We start from the raw sequence: 24,372 nt of genomic DNA, 5'->3' as shown, positions 1-24,372 counted from the left end.
GCCTGTTGTTGTTGTTCTCAGCACACAGGAGTCTGCAGAGCAGCTTATAAGGCACCAGGCATTGATACCAGCCCTTATCCTGAATTAGGCATTTATTGGATAAAAAAAGTCTAATTCTTAAGCAGAATCAAGAGCTAAGTGATAATTCTCCCCTCTCCTGTTTCCACCATTTTTAAAACAGAGATTAGCCTAATATAAGTGACTGTGATCCTAACCTCAGAAATAGTTTGCATTTTCTTAGAATAAGGGAGTGACTCACCCCAGTCACTTACTCATAATCACTGTAGATCATTGCTTGTGGAAACACATGCTGCCAAGAACAGGACTCACTGGTGGATAGACTGAATAAATTTTTCTTGGATAAAAACAAAGTCTTGGTCCCCAGAAAGTTAATTAAGCCACTGAGCTGTCAGGCATCTAAGGAAGGTTTTACAGTATCCTGTTATTAAATCAAGATATTAGTTCTGAAACAAGCAGTTCAGAAAAAAAGTAGAGCTAATGCTATTCGGTGAGATTTCTACATTCTCATCCCCATTTAGTCTTCTCAGTACCTAAAAAGAAAAACAAATACACATTTTAGACAATTAAAATGAGAAAAGGTATGTTTGAAGTAATAATGCTTTAACATAAGACTTTTAAAGGATTATATCTTACAATAAATATTTGTGTTAAATACATATGTATTTTTCTCCTGTAACTACAGGAGACATAAGTGGATTTTTATACCAGTATTTTCTTAATATGATAGCACCTTATATCATCATACCTGAATGCCTCCATACTGGAGGCAACTCATCTTAAAGAGATGAGGGACAGTTAGGTTGCCTATAGCACCCTCTATTGGAAGATGCAGTATTTTATGGAGTTCAAAAACAGACTTGATGCATTTCACAAGTTCTTGTGTCATTATCCTTCTAAACTCATCAACAGAGGGTATGCAGGGCCTGCATTAGGGGGTAAAGCTAACTTAATTACTTTCATATAGTACCAGCTCCCTCAGTTCATCACCATGTCTCTGCCTGTGGCTTTCCTGCAGGTGGTTGGTACCACCTGCAGCCTTGCTCATTGCTACAAGAGGGAGACAGAGTAGGAATGTGCCACAGCCATATTCCAGCTAACCCCAGACACCATCCAACTCCTCAAGCAAAAGAGGCAATAGGATTAATAGCCACTGACCAGATTATTTTTGAGTTCTTCAAAGACAAAGCTTATTACTTGTGGCAGCTTCATTTGGAGCTAAATAAGCAGCATTAAATCCTGGTGCAATCAACACCAGGAAGAGTCAACATGAAGCAGTACAGGGCACTTTGAAGCAAGACTGCATTTTGCAAAAGGTAAAATTTACAACCTCATGTTGATCTTACCTGTTAGAAGATAAGAGTTTCTGTGGTGGTGCCTAAGCTACATAGGGGAACTCACAAATAGGCTTAGGCAGCCCAATAGAATTACACTTATGCTGGATTTATTATCTGATCCAATATTTTGCCACACAAGTGATTGGGCTGCAGTAGATTCCAGAGTGAGGACTTCATTTTTTTGCTTTCTATAGGAAGCAATTGTTTAAGAGAATTTAAGAGAACTTCCTACCTTAACTGAAGATACTGACAAAAGAGAAAGCTGGTCAACTCTTGCATTGCAAAGCACAAGGCTCCACACAACTAGGGTTAGTCACACAATATTCATCTTGGAGTAATAATCTGATAGTATTACAAGAATATCACCTATTATTCAGCTTTTTTTTTTTTTTTTTTTTTTTTAAAGTAGCAGTAGACACTCACCTTTCTCAGACCATTACTTGCCATTAGGTAGTACTATAGCAAAGTTTGACCTATCAGGAAAAATAATTCAACTATGAACAGACATACAAATGTATGCAAGACATACAGAGAGGCAGAATTGCACTTGTCCTGCAGTAATCATGTTTTGAGATACATAAAGTCAGAGCCTGCAGTGACACAGCTGCTTTAAATCCACCAACTTGAGAAGTTAGTCTCTTAATTTAGAGCTGCACTCATGCAACAATACATTTTCATCAAGTTTATTTTAAGAGATCAATCCACACAGTTCAATTTGATGTATTGATACCACTTTATTGAACTTCAACCATAAAACCCCTTTAAAAGCCTACTCAGTATTTTCATTACTGTAATAGGTCATGTAGAGTGTAATAGGTTACATAGAGGTTACACAGAGCAGTGGCTCATGCTTCGAGAACACTGTATTACCCCTTTGCATTCTTATCCCTGAGAGGGACAGCAAGAGCCAGAAAAACAGTGAGTATTTACAAGTATACAGCAGAAAGAAGGAAGTTTACAGTTAGAAATTCACATCCTATGTACAGTTTTGAACTGTTCAAGTATGTTTCAGTTGGACAAAGTGCTAGAGGTCATAAAAATCAGTAAAAAGAAAAGGAGATATTAAGACAAAAATGGCAACCATTTGGGTACCAAATGTGTTGGTGTTTGCAGTGTGTGCAAAAATCTAGAAGTTGAAAGTGTCTGGAGTACTGCCATGAATTTGGAAAGTGTAGCTGGCAGCAGTAGATTCTGGTACAACATTTTGGTCTTCTTCCTCCTAGAAAGAAGAGTGAAGTAGTATTTTAGGCAAATAATCAATAAAGCTAGAATACAAAATATGAGTCAGAATAAACACTCTCTCATTGCCACTTACTTCTGCCGAGAAGTATTTCTCAATCAGGGTTGATGAAGCTTTGTACACTTGTTCATTTTCATGTGACTGAAGAGCTTCAATTTTGTCTAGACCTCCACACTCTTCAATCATGAGACAGAGTTTTTCAGTCTCATTAATCTTCTCCGCAGCCTGCAAGAGAAACAGGAGACTTTTGCTGTTTTGCATCAGTACTAACTAGTGGAAACAACCCAGGCTACAATGGAGTATGTTGCATCCACACACCAGAAAGATATTGGAGATAGCATCCAGAATAACCAGCACAGTTTTGCTGTCTTTAGCAGAGAGGAGGTTCAGTAGAGGTTCAACAACACCAGCCTGAACAAGATATATGATCTGGTCAATTGTTCCACCACTTGTGTAGTTAGTCACAGCCCACACAGCTTCCTTTTGAGATTTGAAATCCCCCTGCGAAGGCAAAAACAGGGTATTTGAACACAGACAGTAATGGTAATGGCAAAACTCAACATAATATACAGAGCTTTTGATTACCTTCCGCAGAATGCCAATGAGATAAGGAACAAGCCCATGATCTACAACTCGCTGAATCTGGTCCTGGCGTCCAGCAGTGATGTTGGACATTGTCCAAGCTGCTTCTTTTTGAATGTTGTTCTTGTGATGAGAAAGGAGACTTGGAAAGACACTTAATGCTCCTGAATCAATTACGATTTGAGTCTGCTCATCAGTACCAGTGACAATGTTCCCTATAGCTCTTAATGAAGGAGTCTGAAAGAGACATTAATTTTTTTCAGAGAACAGTGTCATCTAAGCCATATTTGCACAAACATGGCTATGTTTGCCATCCCCTTGCTCTAGCCTTCCTTGTTAACAGCATGATATGTTCTGAGGACAATTTTGAACAATTCTCAGTTATGGAGCTTAAGAAACCAAGCTTCCTAAACACTAATGTACTTGTCATTATACAAGAATTACACTCTATCCTGCTGAGGCCCCACTCCCAAACACTAGCTCTAAAATTTGGATTTCCAGTAGTAGAATACAAACTGACTTTACAAATGCTTACTATCACACTCGCTTATGTGTTAAAGCATTGTCTATGCTAAGTAGTTCGATAGTCATTAACAGTTACAGCCTATGCCTCATCTGCAGCAGCTGTCTTCAAGAAAGAGACTTGAGTTTCTGTCTACAGAAGACCTGGAGTTATCATCCAATTTCTCTATGCCAACCACCACACCAGGTTATACGAACACTAGTCTAACAGAAGTTTGTTACTTCACCCAAGTGACAGCAGTCTGGATGCTTGCTTACCACTATTGGCAGTTCGCTACATCCTAGAAGTTTCACAAGTTGTGGTACCAGTCCTGTTTTCACCACAACTTCTATTCTGTCATTGGAACCATCTGTTAAGTAGGACAGTGCCCAGCATGTGTCCGCTAACACCTCATGATCATCATGGTGCAATAGTCGAACCAGAGCTGGAAGAATCTGCTCAATAGCTTCTATGGGTGGTGCAGGGTTCTTATTACGACACAGGTTTGAGAGGGTCCAGGTAACATTGCGTAAATATCCAGACTGCAAGAATTTAAGAAAACAGTTAGCAACCATGTAGTTAATTTAACACTTGAAATAAAGTCATAACAGTAATAACTGAGCATATTGCACACTTACAGCCAAAGAAGAGAGATCAGGAACAGCTAGTAGAGACAGCAGGGGGTCAATTGCACCAAATTTAATAACTAGGTCTCTGTAGACAGAGCCATCCCCTGGAAAAGAAAAAACCCACACACATAAATAAGCAACACAAGAAAAAATGCTTGAGGGATGTACACAGACTCATTTCAACAGTAGTGACTTCCATGATTTCCCATGAAGAAAGGTTAGATAAAACAGAAGCCAATAGAAGGACAAAAAGACTACTGCCATGGTTGGTTGCCATATGGCAGATAGATGTTTCTCTAACCAGACTAGTGAACTTTATCTAAAGTATGTTGGAAGAGAGAGGACATCAGCATACATTTTCTATACAATTTTTGAGGATGTATTGTAATTCTTGGTTGCACATGAGATTTCTACAGGATAATACTGAAGTTTCAGAACATTCTTTACCAAATTATTTTATTGGTTTCTTAAAAGAGCATTTTAAACTATAAAACATGAAAAACATTTTTTTCTTAAAAAAACCCTCTAATTAAAACAAGAAGCTTTTATTGTTACCCTATTCTTGAGTACAGCTCCCTTAAGAGCTCATAACAGCACAGCAAACACTTCAGCAGGTACATTGAGCAGTGGTGCTCCCCCCGCCCTCTTCAAAGGGAGAATGGATTTAACACTTTTAGATCAAGTAGTCCTAAAAGGAGCACAGGAAGCTCTAGTACTTTCACTACAGTAAGTAGCTGTTCCTTCTAAATCATATAAGAGTTTGGGAACCATCTGCTTCTTTCCTTCCCTCTTCTAGGAGAAGGGCTGAGCAGAACTCAATTCTTACATTACAGAAAAATGTTTAGATATGAGAAGATTCCTATGTTCATCATGGCCATACAGCTCTATTAAAACTGAATTGAGATACTGATAAGAAATCTATATTAGAAACTCACAGGCTTCCAGGTGTTGCAAGAAGTTAAGTCAGATGCCACATGAGGACATAAGACATTGTCCACAGCATACTCAGCATTGTAGGGCATGTTTATTCTTGCAAGAATTAAGGTGGGAGTTCCCAAAGAGCTCAGCACACTACACACGACATGCGAACAGTCATGTCCTCCCATTTCAGATAAGACAGGTTTGAAAAAGCTGTGTGGCAGAGACAGACATACCTGCAATGTTCCCCAAAGCCCACACAGCCTGTTCACTGATGTGAGCATGGGGAGAGGCCAGCAGGGAAATAAAGGCTGGAATAGCCCCGCCATCTACTACAGCCTTTGTTTGCTCTGAGGTACCAGAAGCAATGTTGGTAAGTGCCCAGGCAGATTCAAACTGAATAGGACTGCAGTCTGCTCTCCCCAAGAAGGAGACAAACTTTGGAATCAAACCAGCTCGAATTATGTTATCTATGGGGGGCTGCTTCTCTCTTGAGAGGAGTCTCCTAAGGAGGAAAGACAAACAGGAGGTATTATTCCCACCTGCAAAGATCTGCACAACAGATTCCACCAAGTCAGTCTAGAAACACTCATTAAAAGAGTTATTTGAAGACATTCAGTTCAGAAAACAAAGCAACAAGGCATGAAAGGAAAATTCAACTAAACCACAGGCAGGCTCAACACCAGGATGTAAAGCTAGTGAAGATTGCTCCTGGCATGTCTTCACTTTGAGACATTCTGTTCAGCTTCTGAAACAGAGTCATGGTACATTCAAACTAAGAGGTTTCTCAGCATTAAGAAGGATAACAACTGCCAGAAGCAACACTAGAGCAATATACAGGCTTTCCAGAGTGCAATTTGACATATTTCTAGGTTCTGTTACTTGACTGTTCTCTTAATTCCAAGGCAGATTACTGCATTCAGATATAGGCAGGTTTGGGGACACAGTTTAGAAAATAAGGTATTTCACTATTGTTTGTTTTACCAGCTCAAAGCCACTTGAAATCAATTACTACTTATTAGTCAATTGTTCAGCCTCCTTGAAGACCCTTGGTTTAGATAAAGCTATGCAGGGGACCAAGTTAAACTTACCAAAATGCTATAACCACAGCCAATTCAGGCATTTATTGAATATAGTTTGATGAGGAGAGCGATAGTTGCTGCCATAGGCAGAAACTTAAGCTTAACTATTCTTTTCATCTTATCCAGTTATTGATCTGCACAGGTGAATGTTACCTTTAAACTCCTTACCTGGCAGCTTGAGTAGCCTGAAGCTGAAGCTCTGTGTTATTACTATTAACTCCTTTGACAATTTCTTCAACAGACCAGTGTGCTGAAACCTGTACAAGAATTAGTTATATTCAGACTTTTTGGGACATATGTCTTTTTGACTATAGAGGCTCTCTATAGCATACTTTTATAGCATTGTCATTTAACAAAGCAAACAACTTTATCTACATTACTTAATCTACTGAAAGCATTTTAAAGTGCTTTACACCACTAACACAGCAGACAAACACAGCTGCCTGAAGTACCTTTTAAGTTTTACCTGCAAAGGAATAGAAGTATTGCAAACACAAGCCACTTGAGGAAGGACTCTACAATATGAGTCACTGAAATTGGGTACTTACTTGATTATTCCTGTTTTCCTGAAGGGGGGAAGTAGCATCATCTGGTAAAGTGCTGACATTTCTTCTTTTAAGCATCTGGTCATCTTTCTTTGCTTTTCTCAGCTCTACATTGACTTCAATACGCCGCCTCCTCATTTCCTAGAGGACATGTATTCATTAGTTAAAGGCTTTTACAAGTACAAAGCACATTTAGAGAGACAATAGCTCTCCAAAGTGTTTATTACATCAAAAACACTCACCGTGGTATCCTTTCCCTTGTTCTTGAACCTGTTCAAGCGAGCTGCTGCATTGGCATTCTCATTAGTAGACATCTTGTTTATTAGTCAGGCTTCAAGTGAGGCAAATAAAGGAAAAAGCCTGAAAACAGAGCACCCTTAGAGTTTATTCCACAAGAGCTGAAGTTAAAGACTTCACAACTTATACTAGTATTTAAAGAGACACTTGCCTATTCGAGGAAAGGCAGTGATAACAATTATATCTTGAAAAGCCAACAATTGCCAACAGAGAGAAAAGAATCTCACATATCTTTTAAAGGCACTTCCATCCATAACCGTTATCAGAATCATTGGTTCTGGGAATCGGAGAGACCTTCTTTTCCACAGGCACATTTTAAGGATTATTTTTGACCGAGCAGCTCAAGCCCCTACCACACAGGCATGCGAACCTTCCCCTCCCATCTCTCCGCGGGCCGAGGAGGCCCCCGCGAGCGGCGCTGCCGGGCCCGTGGGGTCAGCCAGATGCTGCAGCAGCAGCAGCTTTAAGGACGAGACCAGCCCTGCTGCGCTGACCGCTGCAAGAGACTGGCCTCCCTGCAGCCGCCACCTCGCCAGAGCGCGCCCCGGGCCACACAAACCCCGCGGCCACGGCGGAGCCCAGCAGAAGGAGGCTGCCGGGCTGCCCTAGCGCCGCCGAGCCCCGGCCGCCCGCCAGCCCCAGCGCATCCCGTGCCGTCCCGCACCCCTGTCCCGTCCCGCACCGCTCTCGTACCTCCGCTCCGCTCCCCGCACGCTGCCACTAGCACAGGCCGCTCCGGGCGGGATTTAAATTTCCCGCGCCCTCGCGCTGCCATTGGCCAGTTCGAGCCATAGCAACGCTCCGATTGGCCAGTTTGAAATCCGCCTCATCTCGCGATGAAGAGGAGTCACTCCCCGTCGACCTCCCGGAAGGGCGTCACATGTTCCAGGGGCCGCTCTGCCCTAACACTACAACTCCCGGCATTCAACGCGGTGCGGCTGGGGCCAGAGTCCAGGCCTCGGGGCCCGAGGCACGATGGGACTTGTAGTTTCCTTGGGCCTGGGAAGCGGGGGTAGGGAGATGGCTGCTGGGGCTGCCCATGGGCATGAGGCAGAGCGGGGCGGCCTCGCTCTCGAGACGCTCAGTGTGAGCAGCCAGCAGCATTTCCTCACATGCACCCCCATTATCAACATTATTAATATTCGGGTCATTTAGGGCTTTCCTTGAGACTGCCCCTCTTACTGCAGCCAAATTAGACTCGGCCTCCTGGATTACCAGGTGCAGAAACTCACACAAAAGTGGACGTGAGGCTGCAATTTAAAACAATTGAACAGCAAACATTACAAATAACAAATAATTCATTAAAAATAAACAGCATGGCCCAGTAGTGTTTCCATAAAATTAGCATTTTTTGTTTTTTTCCAGGTAAGTCTGAGCTGTTACAAAAGATAGATTACTAAATCCAAATATCCTGTTTGGAGGTGCACTTCAAACCTTAAAACAAGGGGAAGGAGGAAGATCCAGCATGCCTGATATTTGTAGCCATAATGTACAATTCCAGGTAAAGAAGTGTCAGAAATACATGTTGATACAACTTCTGCTCATTACATTTTCTTATACTGATCTGCGGATGAATATAGTCGTTCATAAGTGCATGTGCAGAGCAGGAATAGTTATCAGCGAGTGTGTCTTACTGTTCTGACCCTCATGAAACCATCACAAAAACCCATTTAGGCAAGAGTAAGGAAGTTGAGAGAGAAGAAAGCCTGATCCTGAAAAGTAGTAGTTTAGCAGACAGAAAAGGGCTGCACAAAAGTGTCTCTGAGGTAAAGTACCTCGTGTGCAGAAGGATTGGCAATGTGCCCTAAAGGGATCCCGCTGGTTGGGCACCATAACCTGGATGAAGGAGCCTAAAAGCCTCTGTGCAGACCCAGAGCAAGGGGAGGGCTGCCCATGGTGTGGAACCTGAGGTAACCCTGTAGCAGGTACTGGAAAGTGGCAAGGAGTACCACACCACGGAGTGGTAGGGCGGCTACCATGAATCCAGAGGCTGTTGTAAAAACAGGAGGCTGGAGAAAGGCCGGGCAACTGAATGAGCTACCATGACTGCTTCAGGTAAGCTGTGGTAAAAAGCCCCCCAGTGCCTAAGCTAGGACAGAAGTAATGTAGGCACCACAGTGTGCACTGGAGAGGGAAAAAGGAGCCATGAGGGGAGGAAAATCTGTGGAGGGAGAAAGCCGATGGCAGACGGAGCTAACATCAGAAAAGTACTAGAACAAGCAGAAAAGGGTTGAAACTGCAGTGCCAAGGTTAATGCCAGGAGGCCCGTGAAGAGTTTAGAAAGAAAGAAAATGGGTCAAGGGGCGGCAATGGCGGTGGGGGAGCTCCTGAGGGCGGCGCTAACGGTCGTCGCGTGAGGAACCCGACGGGCCCGTGAGGGGCGGGGCGAGGGCGGCAGCGCAAACCCGCCCCGGAGCCTGGAGGTGACGTCAGGGGGCGGGGCCACAAAGGGGAGGGGCCGCTGGACATACGGGCGGGGCTCCCCGCCACGAGTGGGCGCGACGTGAACGGTGGGTTTGTGGGCGGGGCCAGGGCGAGGCGGGCGGGGCGGTTAGAGCGCGCCGCTCGCCACTCCCGTTGGGTGACCCAGTGGCCTAATGGATAAGGCATCAGCCTCCGGAGCTGGGGATTGTGGGTTCGAGTCCCATCTGGGTCGTGCCGCGACACGTTTTGTGGCGAAATGACGGGCGAAAAAAAAAATACTCGTTACGGAGTTTTCCGGGGTGGCGGGAACGCTTTTAACGGAGGCGAGAGCCGGCAGCGGGCAAACCCCGAAGCGGCGGCGCCTCCTCAGGCTCCCGGCACGAGATGGCGCCGCTGCCGCCCTCGCCTCACGCGTGGGTGCCGCGGGCCCCTCCGGGGAGGGAGAGAAATGGCGTTTTGGGCTTTTCCGGTAATTGCATCACCCAACGCTTCTTCCTTCACAATTAAAATACTTTAAAATGACAGAAAGAAAACTACAAAGCAATTACAAAATTCTACAGTCATAACGTAACCCAAAGTTACCATACATTTTGCATCCTGGCCTGCTGTCTGTATGCTCATCTCGTTCCTTGGAACAAAGACTTTTAAGAATTTTACTAAGTGGCATAACTAAGCACAAAACAAGAGAACAGAAGATCTATAGCAGAGCCTCGCAGTGTCTGTGCTGCTTCACGCAGGCAGCGCTGCCTTGGAGCGAGGTTCGGCCTTCGGGCCAGTCGGCAGGAGCCAGGATAGAGCATTTCCACAGGCCTTCCATGTTATTCCTTGCGCTTTACAGGCATGCGTGAGTTCACCAACTTTCATGGCATTCCCCCTGAGCTAGCAAGGCAAATTAGTGCAATGGAAATGCAGCCTAGTAATAAGGTCACCCATTTCAGCTGGGAAAATAAGAATAAGCCTACTTATTCAGTGAGCCAAATGGGGGCTGCCTTCATGTGCAAAAATTTGCAGAGTTCTGCATGTTAGCAAAGGCAGATTTAAAGCTGGAGCTGTACTGGGGTCAGCAGGGCTTTCCCTTGGATGCGATAGTAACTATTGTATTTTTTTTTTCAGGCTGAAAAGGGAGATTGGAAAAGGATCTTTAAAGCAGATGTTAACAGATACAGAAGGGCTAGCCAGAAACACCTCGCTATGCATCAACGCATGCACGTGCTTACAGGTGCTGCCGTGCACACGACGCACGCTCTGCCGTCCGTACGCCACTCTTCAGCGTAGCTCCGTGCATCCAGAAGTACAGCTGCTCTGTCCGATTGTCCCTGGAAAACACAATAGGGAAGAAGTTTTCCCCTTTCCTCCCCTCACAAAAAGGCTTCTCTTGCTGGCACCCATGCAGAGCAGGGTCCCGGGCGAGCGGCGGGGACGCGCGGTGGCTGCGGGCGTTCCTGGCGGCGAGCGGCACCGCGCGGCTTGGTCCGGCTCCAGTGGGTTGTCCGGAGAGTGATTCCCGTTTCCCCTAAGGCTGCCTCTCATTAGCATGAATCGGGGGAAGGGCATAAAAGGCTCCAGTTCATTTTGAGGCTGGGAAAAAAAAAAAAAAAAAAACACCCTTTTACTTCAGCATGACAACCAAAGTGTTTTGGCTCCTCTGCTTTCTCATTAGATCCTCTTCCAGCTCAGTGGCCGGTAAGTTTATTAATGTTAAATGTGGGGCTGGGGCACATTTGCTTTTGGTATCGAGGGAGGCTGAACTCATGACTTCCAATTCTTGCCCTAGAAGCCCGGCTTTGCTGTGGTCTTTGCTGTGAGAGGTGGCAGTGGCCACACAAGGGCTGAAGACTGAAATGTTTCTGGATATTAATGGGACGTAAATTGAAAGACTTGATTTTTGAGGGTTGGAGAGAAGGAAAAGCACCTGCCACAAGCAGGCAGGTTGCTGCTGCCCCGGGTCCTGCTCACCGGTAGCCAGCAAGGGAGGTGCGACTTGTCTGCACATACGGAATATTTGTACAGAACTTTTCCCTTTTAGTCTCCTTCCTGTCACCTGTAGACCCCAGATTTCTAATAGGTTTCAGCATGTTGCCACGTGTGGCTGCAGCAGTCTCTACATCCCACTGACTGTAGGGACATAAAAGACGCAGCCATTCCATAGGGAAGAAGAGGTCCTGGAGCCAGTTATGGTGCGGCTGTACTTCCTTCAGCTACAAGAGCTAGACAGGAATAGGCTGGGATAAGAGAATGAGTTTCAAGGTCCTGAGCAGATCGGGTAGAGAAAATTAACTATTTCTTGTTAAAATCCATGACTGAGAAAGCATAGAAGTAAAAACTTAAAGTACATTTATAAACCCAAGTCCTAAACACCTGTTCAGAGTTCACAGCTTCGTATTGAAACATCTCCAAACCCGTCTTGCCTCTCGCGCTCTCCAGCTTGGACTTCCTCCACCCCTTTCTCCATGGACATTCTTTTGCCTTTACTTGTGTCCAGTCTGAGTATCAGGGAATCTTTCCCATGACAGCAGCTGGTGAGAGCACAGGGGGAGAAATGGCAAGGTCAGCAGTTGAGAGTCAGTTATGGGAGATAAACCAGAACATTGTTCATCTGGGTATGTCAAATCTGTCTTTTCACATAAAGGAGTCAGGATCAGCCTCCTACACTGTGCTAACCACAAACAGTGAACACCCAGACAGCGGCTGTGTGTGGGTGAACTGTTTTAAAATAGTCTGTGCTGGCTAACTGAAGTCATGACAATAAAGAGCTCAAAGGGGAGGATGAACTGCAAGAGGAAATTTCTTTCTTCCCAGGCTAAGTGGAAAGTCATTTTGCTTTGTGAGCTTCAAATGATCGAGGTGAAGGTAAATGAAAGTCCAGCCTTTCCATTTTTCACTAGAATGTCAATCCCTTCCTGTCTTTATCAAGTCCTTATTCTCTCTACACACTAAAACAAAACCAGCCTTCAGTTACTCAGCAGTTACTCAGCAGCAACAGCCTAGTTACCAGTGTGTGTTGTCTTGGACTGCAAAAGTCAGAGATCCAAATTTCCGGATAAAAATCTTTTCAGTAGTTTTCAAAGCCCATAGCCACTGAAAAGTCCAGATGACACTGTCAATAAGGCATCCCGTGGATGGGAAAACCAAATAGTTCTCTTGTTATGGTCTTTTAAACAAGCATCCCAAATGGCAATATGAACCTTGTTTCCTCAGATGTTCCCTGGAGATCCAAGCTTTTGAGAAAAGGATTTGTTTATAAATTGTGTTTTTAATTTGCAACAATAATAAAGTAAAAATGCAAATCTCCTGTGTTTTGCTCAGAGCTGCATTCTCCATACTGGACTGTCCATGTCTGAACAGAGAAATGAACAGCTCTATTTCCTTTCATTCTGCTGAACTCTTGAGCAGTTACACTGTCACACCTCACTTAGGGACTAGAGCCTCAGATCTGCCAAACACATCCCATTCAGTCAAACATGAAATAACACTTTTTTTTTTTTTTAATTTGTATATAGGATTCCTGCCCTATCCTGGAAAGCCCATTCAGACGTTCAACAAAGATGCCTACAATTCAGCAGACTCCATGCCTGGCCAAGCCAAACTCCCAGCCTGGGGCACCAGCAGCACTGGGGAGAACCGCACTGAACCCTGGCTTCTGTCCCCCACGAACATGCAATGGCCCAAACCTCCTGAAACCCTCTCTCCCTCCTCAGACAAGAAGAAACGGACCAAGCCCTCTCTGGAGAACAACACGGGGCTGCGGAAGCACCTCGGTCACTACGGAGGGGGCTTGACTCCGGAGGATCCTACGGAGGGGCCCTCTCTTCCCTCCTTGGCCTTCAACCACGCGAGCAGAAAGCAGGCGGACAGGCGGCTGGCGGAGGCTGCTAACAGCGTGTCGGCCCATTTTCATCACGGGGCAGCTTCCTACCCCAAGATCAGATCCTTAGCAGAGGTGCATCCTTTTCCGGAGCCCGGAGCAGTGAAGACAGATGACCCGACCCCGCTGCATCACTTCAACCGCCCTGGCAAGATAAGCCCCTATAAGTCTATCGATGCCTTAAAGATGGCCAAGCCCTCCTGGGTCACCAACCGGCAGTCGCCCCACGTGCTCCATCACTTCAGCGGGGTAAAGGAAGGTAACGGCGCCGGCTGCTCCGGCAAGAGCGCGGGGGCCTCTGCGAAGGCCGGCGGCCTCCCTGCGCGAGGAGCCCCAGGCTCCGTCCCTCAGCCCCCGCGTTGTTACTGCAGATGCCCGCGAGGAGGAGGCCTGTGTGAGCCAGTGCGGCCAGGAGCGGGACGAGGTGGAGGCCTATTGCGCGAGCGAGTTCGGTAAGCGGCCCCGCTACGCACTGCGCAAGGCAGGGCCGTCTCGCCCACCCAGTACCAACCTTTCCCTTCTGCTTTTAAGAAACTGTATTATTCAGTATGTTCGAGGTACCCATCTTTAACATAGACTAAGACAAATAGTACCAAACCTTATGTTATCCTTTCCCTACCTTGGTCTAGTATTGCTCTTTGTTTTCCTCTAGTCTCTACTCCTGGGGGACAGACAATCTGGAAGACAATATTCCAGCTAATGAGTGAATGAACTGGTAAAACCAACTGTTTTAGATATTCTGAGGATAAACATGATAGCTGTTATTACTTACCTCTTACTAATTAGAATGACGTGGTGTTTCTGGGGCTATAATTTCAAAAAAAACTCAAGTGGTGGCCTGGCCAGCATAGTTTCTGTAGCAAGGCTTCAAGTTCCTTAGCACTTAATGTCTTTAGTCCTTCTGCAGTTGGTGTAACTGAAAATGCTAGAAAAGAGCCTGGCATTTTTACACTGAATGCTTAAGAATTGTCTGACTGAAGAAATCTTCCTTACAGTTATGAAGTTGTGAAATAGATATCAACTTTTTCTCACAGTATTTTAGGAGATAAGCAAAATACATGCCTAGTGGCAACAGATGTTTCCATTTGCAGAGTATAAACATAGTGAGACATCTGTTTTCTCTAAGTAGAGAAGTCAGGAAGTGCCTTCTACAAATGTAGTATTCTTTATTTTTCCTCACCCTTGTACATTCCCATCAAATGTAGGCCTTGTATCAACCTGACCTTTATGTTTTTCAGCCTTTAACAAATAGCTGTCTTATCCATCTCTTAACTGAAGATGACAGGTATGTTTTCCCTACAAGACCCAGACTAAAAAAAAAAGCACCAGTCTGAGAAAAACAAATCAGCCAAAGATTCATTGCAATGATCAAAGACAACATTTCATTTCTCTACATTTGCAGTACATATTAAAGATTAAATGACAAAGGAAAAAATTCAAAATTAAGATATCCCAGGGGAGCCTACAGCTAACCTCCTTAGAGAGTATTTCAGCTTCAAAAGAAAAGGCACTTGTCACACCAAGCAGCCAGGGCACTGAACAAACCATGTTCTGCTGTCAGGCACTTAATGCTCTGCGCCCCATTGCTGGGTCTGGCAAGTGCCAAGTTAACCAGAGGCACCGAAACCTGCGGTCGTGTTACACAGGTAAGAATATTCTCTTTGCCTAAAACTGGCATTAGATCTGCTTGCTGAACAACCCTCAGCAGTTCAGTTTGAAACATTTTATAAACTTTATAAATACATATATATATATATATATCTCAGACCTTTAGCACTACAGTAACTCAGCCAATGCTAAGGTGATGACCTCCTCAAGTGTGATTATTTGAAGCAACCCCTATTTCCAAGAGTGTCCATTACTGGGCTGAAAAAAATTGTGCTGACATTTACTTAACAGGATTTTAAATGAAAGTCCTCATATATATATATACACACCTTCAATTGTCACCCACATACATAACCTGACTTTTTTTTTTCCTTCTTTTTTTTCTTCCTTAAAACAGCAGTGAATGGAATTGTTTATAACATGGAAAGACTGGGGCATGGAGTCCATTTGATTACTCTTTTGGTAAACAGCGACGGATTATACAAGATGAGTCGCCTGTACATCACTCCCGATGGTTTCTTCTTCCGGGTTCACATTCTAGTCGTGGATACTTTAAACTGCAGTAAACCATGCCCAGACTTTAAACTTGGTAAACAAACCCAGCTCACTCCATTCCACTCCTCCTCCTGCGTGCAGTGCCAGTTTTAGTTTGCACTAATTTAATAGTCTCATCTTAGGTTCCCATGATACTTTGAAAAGAAATTTACTGCTTCATTTACTGTTAAAGTGGATTTTTTTGGCTCCACCTTCCTTTAAACTTGCAAGAGAGGCCCAAGTGCATGAAGAAAGCATGCAACAATAGTCCTTTCTTTATCCAGTTTCAAAATGATTACATGAATCTTCATGATGGCTAAAAATAAATTTAAGCAAGAGCTTAAGGCCCCGTTTTTGGAACTGGTCTAGTTTCCTAGGTATCAAATGTTATCAAATTATGTTATCAAATAGCAGCTTTTCACCAGAAGCTTCCAGGTGCAGTACAACATGTAAATCATCATTTCAGTGCAAGTATTACCCCCAAATCCCAGTAAGGTTCGCAGTGCCAGCTGCGGGGTGTCTGTTTGGCTGCAGGGTGTACTCCGTGTCCGCTGCTCGTCCGTCCGTGGCCGTGGGCGCGGGAGCCGCGGGGAACGCACCCAAGCTTTCTCCGGAGCATGCGTGTGTTTTGCAGGCAGCAGGTACATCGTGATGGGCCGCGTCTACCACAAGCGACGGCAGCTGCCCGCGCGGCTGCTGCGCCTGCTGCGCGGGCGCCTGCGCCCCGGCGACGGGCTGCTCCGGAGCAGCAGCAGCTACGTGGGGAGATTCAACAGCAGGAGGAACCGCCGAGTGCAGGGCGCTCACGCCGAGTGCGGATGAGGCTGCCGCTGCCTCCTTTGGCGCCCGAGCACCAGGATAACCCGGTTTAGCAACAGCAAGTGGTTCCACTGAAGCCTGGCGCTGGTTGTGACGCTTGTTTTGTGCTTCAGCAGACACTAAGTGGATGTTCTGACTAGGTGCCTCCCTATATATTGAGGAATGCAGCACACAAAGTATAAAGAACATTAACTGGTCAGGAACCTTCTCTAGCTGTTTTCAGAACCACAGGCTACTATTGCCTCCTCGGCTGTAATGTATTCCTAATAATCTGTAATAAAGTGAAATTCTGGAGACATCGTTCTAGGTGCAGAAGAACAAGCTGAAATCTGAAAGCCTTAATATTGAAAAGTGCTAGATAATACTGTGGTTTTATCTGTACAGAATGCCAGCTGCATTTTCACACAACTCTGCTTAAAGCACTCTACGTATTCAATTCAAAAGAATTATTCCTGTTATTTTGATTCTCTCAAACATGTCCATAGTTCTGATACAGCTTACACCATTTTTCAAATAGAATTTTCACATAAGGTATACAAAATAGCTATGCAATTATTCAAGTATATGAATTCACTAACCAAAACCAAATAAAATAACTACATAACACAAATACTCAATTAGGCTCACAAGTAATTGCATAAACTGATGCCAAGGAATGCAAAATAAGCATGCAATTATGTGGACATTTTGTATGCCTGGTTACAGTTAGTCCTTACGCTGCAGTTCGAGAACTGTGTACAGAATGTAATTTTCCTGTGATAAGTGTTTTGTACTTGCACATCAGTAAAGCTACTTTTAAAATACAATCTTTTAGTACCCTTTATGTGACGGGAATGCAAGAGTCTCCCTGCAAGAGCATTGTATTATTTATTCTAAGAGACAAAACACAGCCTTTAAAAGAAGCTAATGAAACATTAATTGGTTTGGGGGGGTCACTGTTCCCTGAGTTCTGAAAGACCCAGAAAGATAATCTGATCAAACATCTACATATTTGAGGAGTCAGCTACTCTTTTAAGATACAGACAGTGGTGCAGAAAAATAACTGCTTAAAATTGCTGGTGAGGAAAAGCAGTAGGGAAGGAGGAGGAAGCAGGGTTACGTATGTACGAACAGGCAAATCGGAGGCATTTCCAGCTAAAGTCTGGGGACTAACCAGCCAGTCCCAGAGTCCCCTTTTGTCCAGAACAGCAATTAAACACTTCCCCCGGACACAAGTAATGCAGAACAAGCAAACTGCAGGTACAAAAAATAACATTCATAGCTATAGCTCATTTTGATCATCTCTCAGAAGAGTTAATAGTCAAACACATCAAGAGCCCAAGTGAAAGGCGCAGACGAGGAGGTGATTGTCAGTTCTTGGCACTATCTCTCATTTAGCTACGCCTTTAGAAACAAACTGGAAGAACAATATAGACCATTTCCCCCTTTGTACACTACACGTGATCCTGCCTTCCCCTTCTTTCAAGGAAGGTGACTTTTTAAAGCACATTATTAGAGCAGCTGAATAACCCACTGTGCTTCACAGCCTGACTGCAACATGGAGGAAGCAGGAGCCCAAGCACTGCTGGATTTTTACCTTTTCCAGGCCTGCAGCGTGTTAATGGACTGGGGGATGGCGGGAATACCCAAACCCTGCATCAAGTTGATTTCTCTTCCACAGCCCTGCACTGCACTGTTAAGAAAGCCCACAGTATTAACCTAATTGAAAGATGACAACTCTTTCATGCAAATGCTATAAGACACCTAAAAATTACCATAAATGGTATTTTTCCCCAGCACAAAAAAAAATTCAAGTATTCTACACAACCAATAAACAGAAGCACCCAGAAATTCAAATACTATCTTGCTGGCTTTCCAGTTTTACTCGAGGCTTTTGGGTAAGCCCCCTTTTTAACAACATTAAATCCTTATTGTTGTATAAAAGATACCAAGAAAAATTCCTTCAAATTTATCTGATAAATCAGAAAGAAATGAAAGCTGGTTCAGCTCACAGTATCACAAGTTATGTTACAATGTATCCCCATTTTGAAAAGACCACAGCAATAATTCATAAAAATACTAATAGAAAGATCAACACAGCAGTTCACAAATCTGAAGAACTCAACATGCTTTTGTGGGATGGATTGATTACAGGAGTGAATTTTTTCAGTACTGCCACTTAAAACTATATGACACCACCACTAATATAGCTAAAAAAATACCTCTATATACTATATGGCAATTGAAAACACTAAAGAGGACTCTCTATAAGATGAAATTGTATGTGTGGGTGGGTTATCATCTCAGTAAACTCAAACTGATTCACAGGCAATTATACATATCTGGCAATGCCAAGATGTTAACATTACCAAATGTTTCATTAGAAACTCCATCAAATCAATGTCAAACACATTATTTTATTTGTCTAAGGATGATGTGTCTTATAAGGTACAAAAAAGTACTCTTCAGCTTGCCACAATTTGTTAAAAACATAGCACTCTATTGCCTACAGGTAGAAGCTTTTATATGATGCCCCATATCTTTAAGTAGTACAGCAAGATTGTGAAATACTGTGAGGTGGTAATAGCAGGCTATGTTGGAATGCAGCTTTTTGTTGTTAAGTCAAAGGACAACATAACCTAAATGCAACTAACTTTTAAGAAGCATAAATGGATCATTTTTACATCAAACAATTTTTAGTTTTCACATAAAGGTTAAATGACAACATCCGTATGTACAAAAAATGGGGTTTATTAAATTATCCCATGAGAACCAGTACACCTGAGCCTGTAAGTGTAAGAAAATGTGGTCAGTAGCAGTATCTTTTTAAGAAACTAACAGGAAAGGTTCTTGCATAGCAAGGTGGGAGTTTAAATCCAAAAGGAGCATATCTATAAATCAGGTAAATCCCAGATAACTGTAAAACACAAGTTAATTGTGAATTAGTGCAAAAGCTAGTCCAATGGTTGAAGAGCTGCATAAACCACAGCGATTAACTGTAGACATTTAGTATGACAGTCTTTTATATATGCAGTGCGAAAGAGACACGTCAGAAAGAAAAAAGCCAAAACCTGCAAACTGCATCATCTGTCGACTTCCGTTTACCCTTCTTGCAAGGGCTCCTCGTACAGGAAATAACGAGGCCATCCAGAACAGCTTCCAGAGATAAAACTACACTTCGTACTTTACATTCCTAGAGCACTTTGCAAAACATCACCTAATTCAGCAGTAGGCAATGACATTTCACAGAATATTTGCTAGCACATTATCCATTACAATAATTTTGGCACCACTGTAGAAATTTTATAAAGAGACAATAGCTGCTTAAGTAGTAAATACTACCTGTGGAGAAAATAAAGTCAGATCGCCCTGGCCAGGTCCCTTCCTTATTACTTAAATTATCCATGCTTCTCAACAGATCCCCCCAGGGGTTACACACATATTAGCGCACACTCAGACACCTACATGTGTGGGGAGAACAATTATCTCCATTTATTTTGTTTCATATACATCCATATTTTGAATTTTAATACAAAAGAAAAAAATTAGAATCTGACAAATGTTTACAAACAAGATACCTTCAAATAGATTTTACTCATGTCAGTCTGGTGCAGAGTAAATGACAAATTGTACTGTTATATTCAAGGCAACAGAGTCTGTAGTCCGTGACCACTTAGCCCAACTTTTATGCAAGCTTAATTGTTTTTATCTACCATGAATGATAAACTCATTGTTGATTCCCAGTTCTGTGTGTGTGCACATGTGTACATAGCAGCTCCTTTCATAGAAAGAAAAGACATCTAGAGGTCTTCTTGTACGTTTACCTACAGGAATCATGTTAAGATACAGAATGGATTACATGTAACCGGGGCTGGATTTTATAAGAAAAAATAATTAGCTGACAAATGAGGGCAGCAATAAAAAAGCGTCTTTTTTGCAACAATAAATAAATACAGTCAAAGTTTTCTGTGTGGACTTTAAACCAGCTTCTTCACTGAAGAACAGACGTGGCATTTCCATGGAGTTAAACTTGACCCCATTTACTGTATCTTTTTTCTTGCTCTCCTTCAAAAAACCAAAGTTTTCCTGCTTCTGCCACAATAGTACAACAATTTGATCTTGACAAGAAAGTGGTGCTGCTGATTTTTATTTCTTTGTCCTTTGGACAAAATAAGCCAACAATATAATTTGACTGTTGCGACCAATAAAAACGCAGTTTACATCAAGTCTTGTCAGGATAACCTGACTAAAAACATCTGGCTTCTTAATTAAAAATTTTCAGACAACCAGATTCTTGCTCGTGTGTTAGGTTAACACGCTGAACTCTAAGAAGCTGTAGACTGCAGTTTGTTGTTATGGGACCTGCAGAATACAGAAGAAAGTGAAGAATTAAGCACCCTTCATTTCTGAGAAGACAGTTGTAAGGTGTTGCCAAGGGTAAATCACTAGAAGGGAATTCATGCCAGGTTGCTTCTGTTGCTTTAAAATAAGCATCTCTGAACTTTCTGCACATTCTCCCCTACAACGTACAAGAATTTCACTACCTATAAAACGCAGTGCGTCACTGGAATATCCAGAAATGCCTGAAATCAGTTTTACTCTCAAGTTTATGCAGTAGTAGTCTATCAAGAGGAAGACATAAAGAAAATTTACAAGTGTGAATGTTTATAATAAGTTGTACTTAGCTTAAATTTATTCAAGAAGTCTTTGGATTAATTTAATATAAAAACTGAACAGGCATATTAAAAATCACATTTTTGCTAATCAGAGTTCAGCAAAACTCCTCTTTGACATTCACAGTTTTATTAGTGACTGAAAATAAAACAATAAAATACACTGTTTCCAAGATTAGTTTTTCATTTTTTCCATACAGTATTCCAAGGAATGGGACAATTTCGTTAAAACATTTATATTTACTAGCATGACTGCTGATAAAAAAAGCAAAACCAAAAAACCACAAACATCCAACCCCCCAAATTTACTGTTCAGACAAATGATCTGGATTTTTAGGGCAGTTTAATATCATCAAATTGTACAATAAAAGAAAGTGACCCCAACATCCAGTTTTGATTCCAGTTAAAAAGTTCAGACTAAAGATATCACAATCTGCAAGAAAAGAAAGAACATGGATGGTGTAAATGAAAAAACAATAACAAATAAGATGCAGCAATGAAATTAGTGTGCAAGCACTGAATGCTGGATAACCAGCTAAAGCAAGATGATAGAAACATGAGAACTACCTGAACATTCACTACTACAGTCTTAAATTAGAAAGAAAAACACCAGATTAATCTGTTTGCTCTCATCTCCCTTCCTGTGAATCCTACTCTTAGTGCACATAGAACAGCAGACAGCTCCCACAACTACTGATATAAAGCGAAGCCATCCATTTAGTTAATTACAAATGGATTTAATCCTGCAGTATTTAGACTAGCAGTTTGCTTTGACTATTATGGCCAGAGAATAAATTTATTTCTACTTCCAGGAACAAATGCTTTTAACTTGACTCCAGCAGTAAACCTCCCCATACATCTACTATGCAGGATCGGAAAGCAGTAGACTGAAGCCTTTAGTTCATGCATGTTCTCTTTCTCCAGAATGTGTATTTTAGGGAGATAACTCTATGTCAGTCTTTCTAGTAAAATAGCATAAAAAAGAAAATGTACTTTTACTTATGAATTGTGTTTAGCTTTTCACATCTTACTCTAAAGGCTACTTACGCCTTCCTTTTCATATACAGTGAGTTACAGAAGAAGAGTTTTCAAGTATATGAAAAGGCAGTAAAATCTATGAAGTATTTTATTTTTTGTTCCTGGTTTATAAGCTTCATGAAAAGACTGCCTTTTTCTGATATTTAAAAAGGATTTCTGTACAACAGAAGCGATCAAAACTGTGAACAACACAGTGTTCTCTTGACCAGAAATAAGAACTATTTTGTTTAGCCTTGCTGTAGCAATGACTAAAAACATCACTCCATTTTTCTTCAGCTACGATACCATCCAAACCCATGCTTTAACAACTCATTTTGAGTAAACACTACAAAACAAACTCAATAAAATACTAATTAATGCTTAAAAGTGATTGAAAACAATATGGCTGGGTAGTATAGAAGAGATTGGGTAAGGGGGGGGGGAAGTGCTCAGGCGGGTGGGTGCAGAAGCAGATACCTGTATTAATGCAAGCCAGGCTTATAAAATCTTAACGAGATTTTAGGGGAGAACAGGTATGACTAGGAACATCTCTGCTTACCTGCTTGCCTTAAATCCTTTAAGTTTCTGTACAAAGAACGATTCAAGAACTTCCGCACATTGGTAGAAAGGAGAGTCACTTGGATTGTAGTAGCGACAGTTATCAAAAATTTTGGTCATATCTGCCACAAACTCCGTGACCTTTTTGTAGTAACGCTTCAGTATTCTTTCCTCCATGGTGGCAAGGTCTTCAAAGAAACCAAGAATTATGAAATTGAGACATTTTCACGTTCAGATCCAGGAGTTCACATTATGAGAACACCAGAAACAAGGCCTAGGTAAGCTGGACACGTTTGCTGGAACACCCATAATGCTAACAGGTCTCCCTCTGAGACACTTTAGCTACACAAGACCTATTCACGCTCAACAAAAACATAAACAGCAAAAGTGGCTTTGAAAAACCCGAGTTCTTGCAGGACGCTATTTATCACTTATAAAGAAATTAAGGAAAAAAAAAAGATAATCTTGATTTTGTTACTTGCACTTTGTTTTCTTTACAGCTTTCATTTAGCTAACAGCTATACATACATACATGATTGTTATTCTGTTAAATTATTCTCATTATTTTTTATTTGCATTCATGACTTGTTTTGAATAAATTATCAGTTGCCATGGGGATATACACATTACCACATGGCACAGACAGTCTTCAAGTGCAGGATCATGCAAAATGCCAGTGTTCCCATTCTTACTGACTAGACAGATTAAGAAAACAGGAACAGTGAATTAAGCAGTAATGGTCCTATTTTCATGCAAATGTAAATTCAGTAGAAGGGGAGTGATGTAAACTGCCAACTATAAATATAGATGTCTAAATGTACAGTGGCACTTTCAGCTGAAAAAAAGAATGACCTACCTTTGGGAAAATGCCTTTTAAGTGCTTATTTTGAATTGTCACTAGTGCCAGAATGCATGAAAACATGCATAGATTGGCCTAGATTATCTAGTGATAACAAACATCTTTTCTTGCTACTTAATGAGAATGCATTTAGCACTTTCAGAATTAAAATCACTATTGTATGCTTAATTGTATTATAATTTGAGCTTTCTTTACAAGCTCCAACCTCCCCAAAAAGGAAAGTTAATTAACAGACATTACGTATGCATGCTGCAAATACTTCTCCAAGCAAATTCATCATCATCAACATATAAACCTGAAAAGAAACATTTTCAATTTGGCTCCATCACTTCATCAAATTTCCCGTTTTATACATTAGGCAGACTGCAGCCTAGAGTGAGGAGTTAGCCTACAAGCAGATAAATTAACTCTCTCCTGTGACCTTCTAAAAGCATCAGTGGGAAATCACATGGTTCACCTGGCTGCAAAATGTATATTCTGTAGATAGTATTTTTAAGATCCCTGGAGGAAAACGGTTATCTGGCAATGAATTAGAAATTAATCTCACTAAAAACTCAGATTAACTCACACCATCACTTGTAAACACTTACCCATTGGTTCTTTAATAACACCATAATAATCTGGTGCATCGTTCGGATCTACTGGTTCCAAGAATGGCCATGCCATCTTGTGAGCCTGGCGAGTCGAGAAGATATCATTACACACACACACAGATGCAGCAGCAGTTACATTTCTCATTATACTGTTATCTCCAGGGGCCTGGAGTTAAACTTAAAGTGTAGTGTTACCTGAAGAGGTAATATCACAACTGTCTCAAGTTTTAAAGCTCTATTGGGGATACTGAATAGTTTGAATACATGATAGAAAGCAGGAAACTCAGAGGGAA

General features: G+C 42.2%; 3 protein-coding genes and 1 non-coding gene across 4 annotated transcripts in view; 2 read left to right on the top strand and 2 right to left on the bottom strand.

Annotated features, from left to right (window-relative positions):
• Positions 1-2,469: 2,469 nt before the first annotated feature.
• KPNA2 (karyopherin subunit alpha 2) lies at positions 2,470-7,202 on the bottom strand. The gene is made up of 10 exons (XM_010218577.2): positions 7,096-7,202; positions 6,857-6,994; positions 6,477-6,565; positions 5,463-5,731; positions 4,318-4,412; positions 3,958-4,221; positions 3,181-3,414; positions 2,914-3,096; positions 2,671-2,820; positions 2,470-2,574 (listed from the first exon to the last, which is right to left on the bottom strand). The coding sequence occupies exons 1-10, from the start codon at positions 7,165-7,167 to the stop codon at positions 2,482-2,484; spliced, it is 1,587 nt and encodes a 528-aa protein (XP_010216879.1). The 5' UTR covers positions 7,168-7,202; the 3' UTR covers positions 2,470-2,481.
• A 2,531-nt stretch (positions 7,203-9,733) lies between these two features.
• TRNAR-CCG (transfer RNA arginine (anticodon CCG)) lies at positions 9,734-9,806 on the top strand. Its single transcript has one exon. It is a non-coding gene; the product is annotated as a tRNA-Arg (tRNA).
• A 1,218-nt stretch (positions 9,807-11,024) lies between these two features.
• CUNH17orf58 (chromosome unknown C17orf58 homolog) lies at positions 11,025-16,457 on the top strand. Its single transcript, XM_088537809.1, has 5 exons — positions 11,025-11,257; positions 13,075-13,698; positions 13,811-13,891; positions 15,445-15,636; positions 16,216-16,457. The coding sequence occupies exons 1-5, from the start codon at positions 11,194-11,196 to the stop codon at positions 16,401-16,403; spliced, it is 1,149 nt and encodes a 382-aa protein (XP_088393935.1). The 5' UTR covers positions 11,025-11,193; the 3' UTR covers positions 16,404-16,457.
• A 3,388-nt stretch (positions 16,458-19,845) lies between these two features.
• The window catches only part of BPTF (bromodomain PHD finger transcription factor), a 45,977-nt gene continuing 41,450 nt past the window's right edge, over positions 19,846-24,372 (bottom strand). Inside the window, exons 30-32 of the mRNA XM_010218575.2 lie at positions 24,077-24,161; positions 22,629-22,815; positions 19,846-20,741 (exon numbers count right to left, since the gene is read on the bottom strand). Coding sequence (XP_010216877.2) covers positions 20,705-20,741; positions 22,629-22,815; positions 24,077-24,161 — 309 coding nt within the window. The 3' untranslated portion in view covers positions 19,846-20,704. The remainder of the gene's footprint in view (positions 20,742-22,628; positions 22,816-24,076; positions 24,162-24,372) is intronic.

Source organism: Tinamus guttatus, unplaced genomic scaffold, assembly GCF_059628265.1.
Source record: "Tinamus guttatus ecotype Peru unplaced genomic scaffold, ASM5962826v1 Tinamus_guttatus_pri_ptg000045l, whole genome shotgun sequence".
Classification (NCBI taxonomy): Eukaryota; Metazoa; Chordata; class Aves; order Tinamiformes; family Tinamidae; genus Tinamus; species Tinamus guttatus.
Note: the sequence above shows the minus strand (reverse complement) of the source record. Positions and strands in the feature narration are given on the sequence as shown.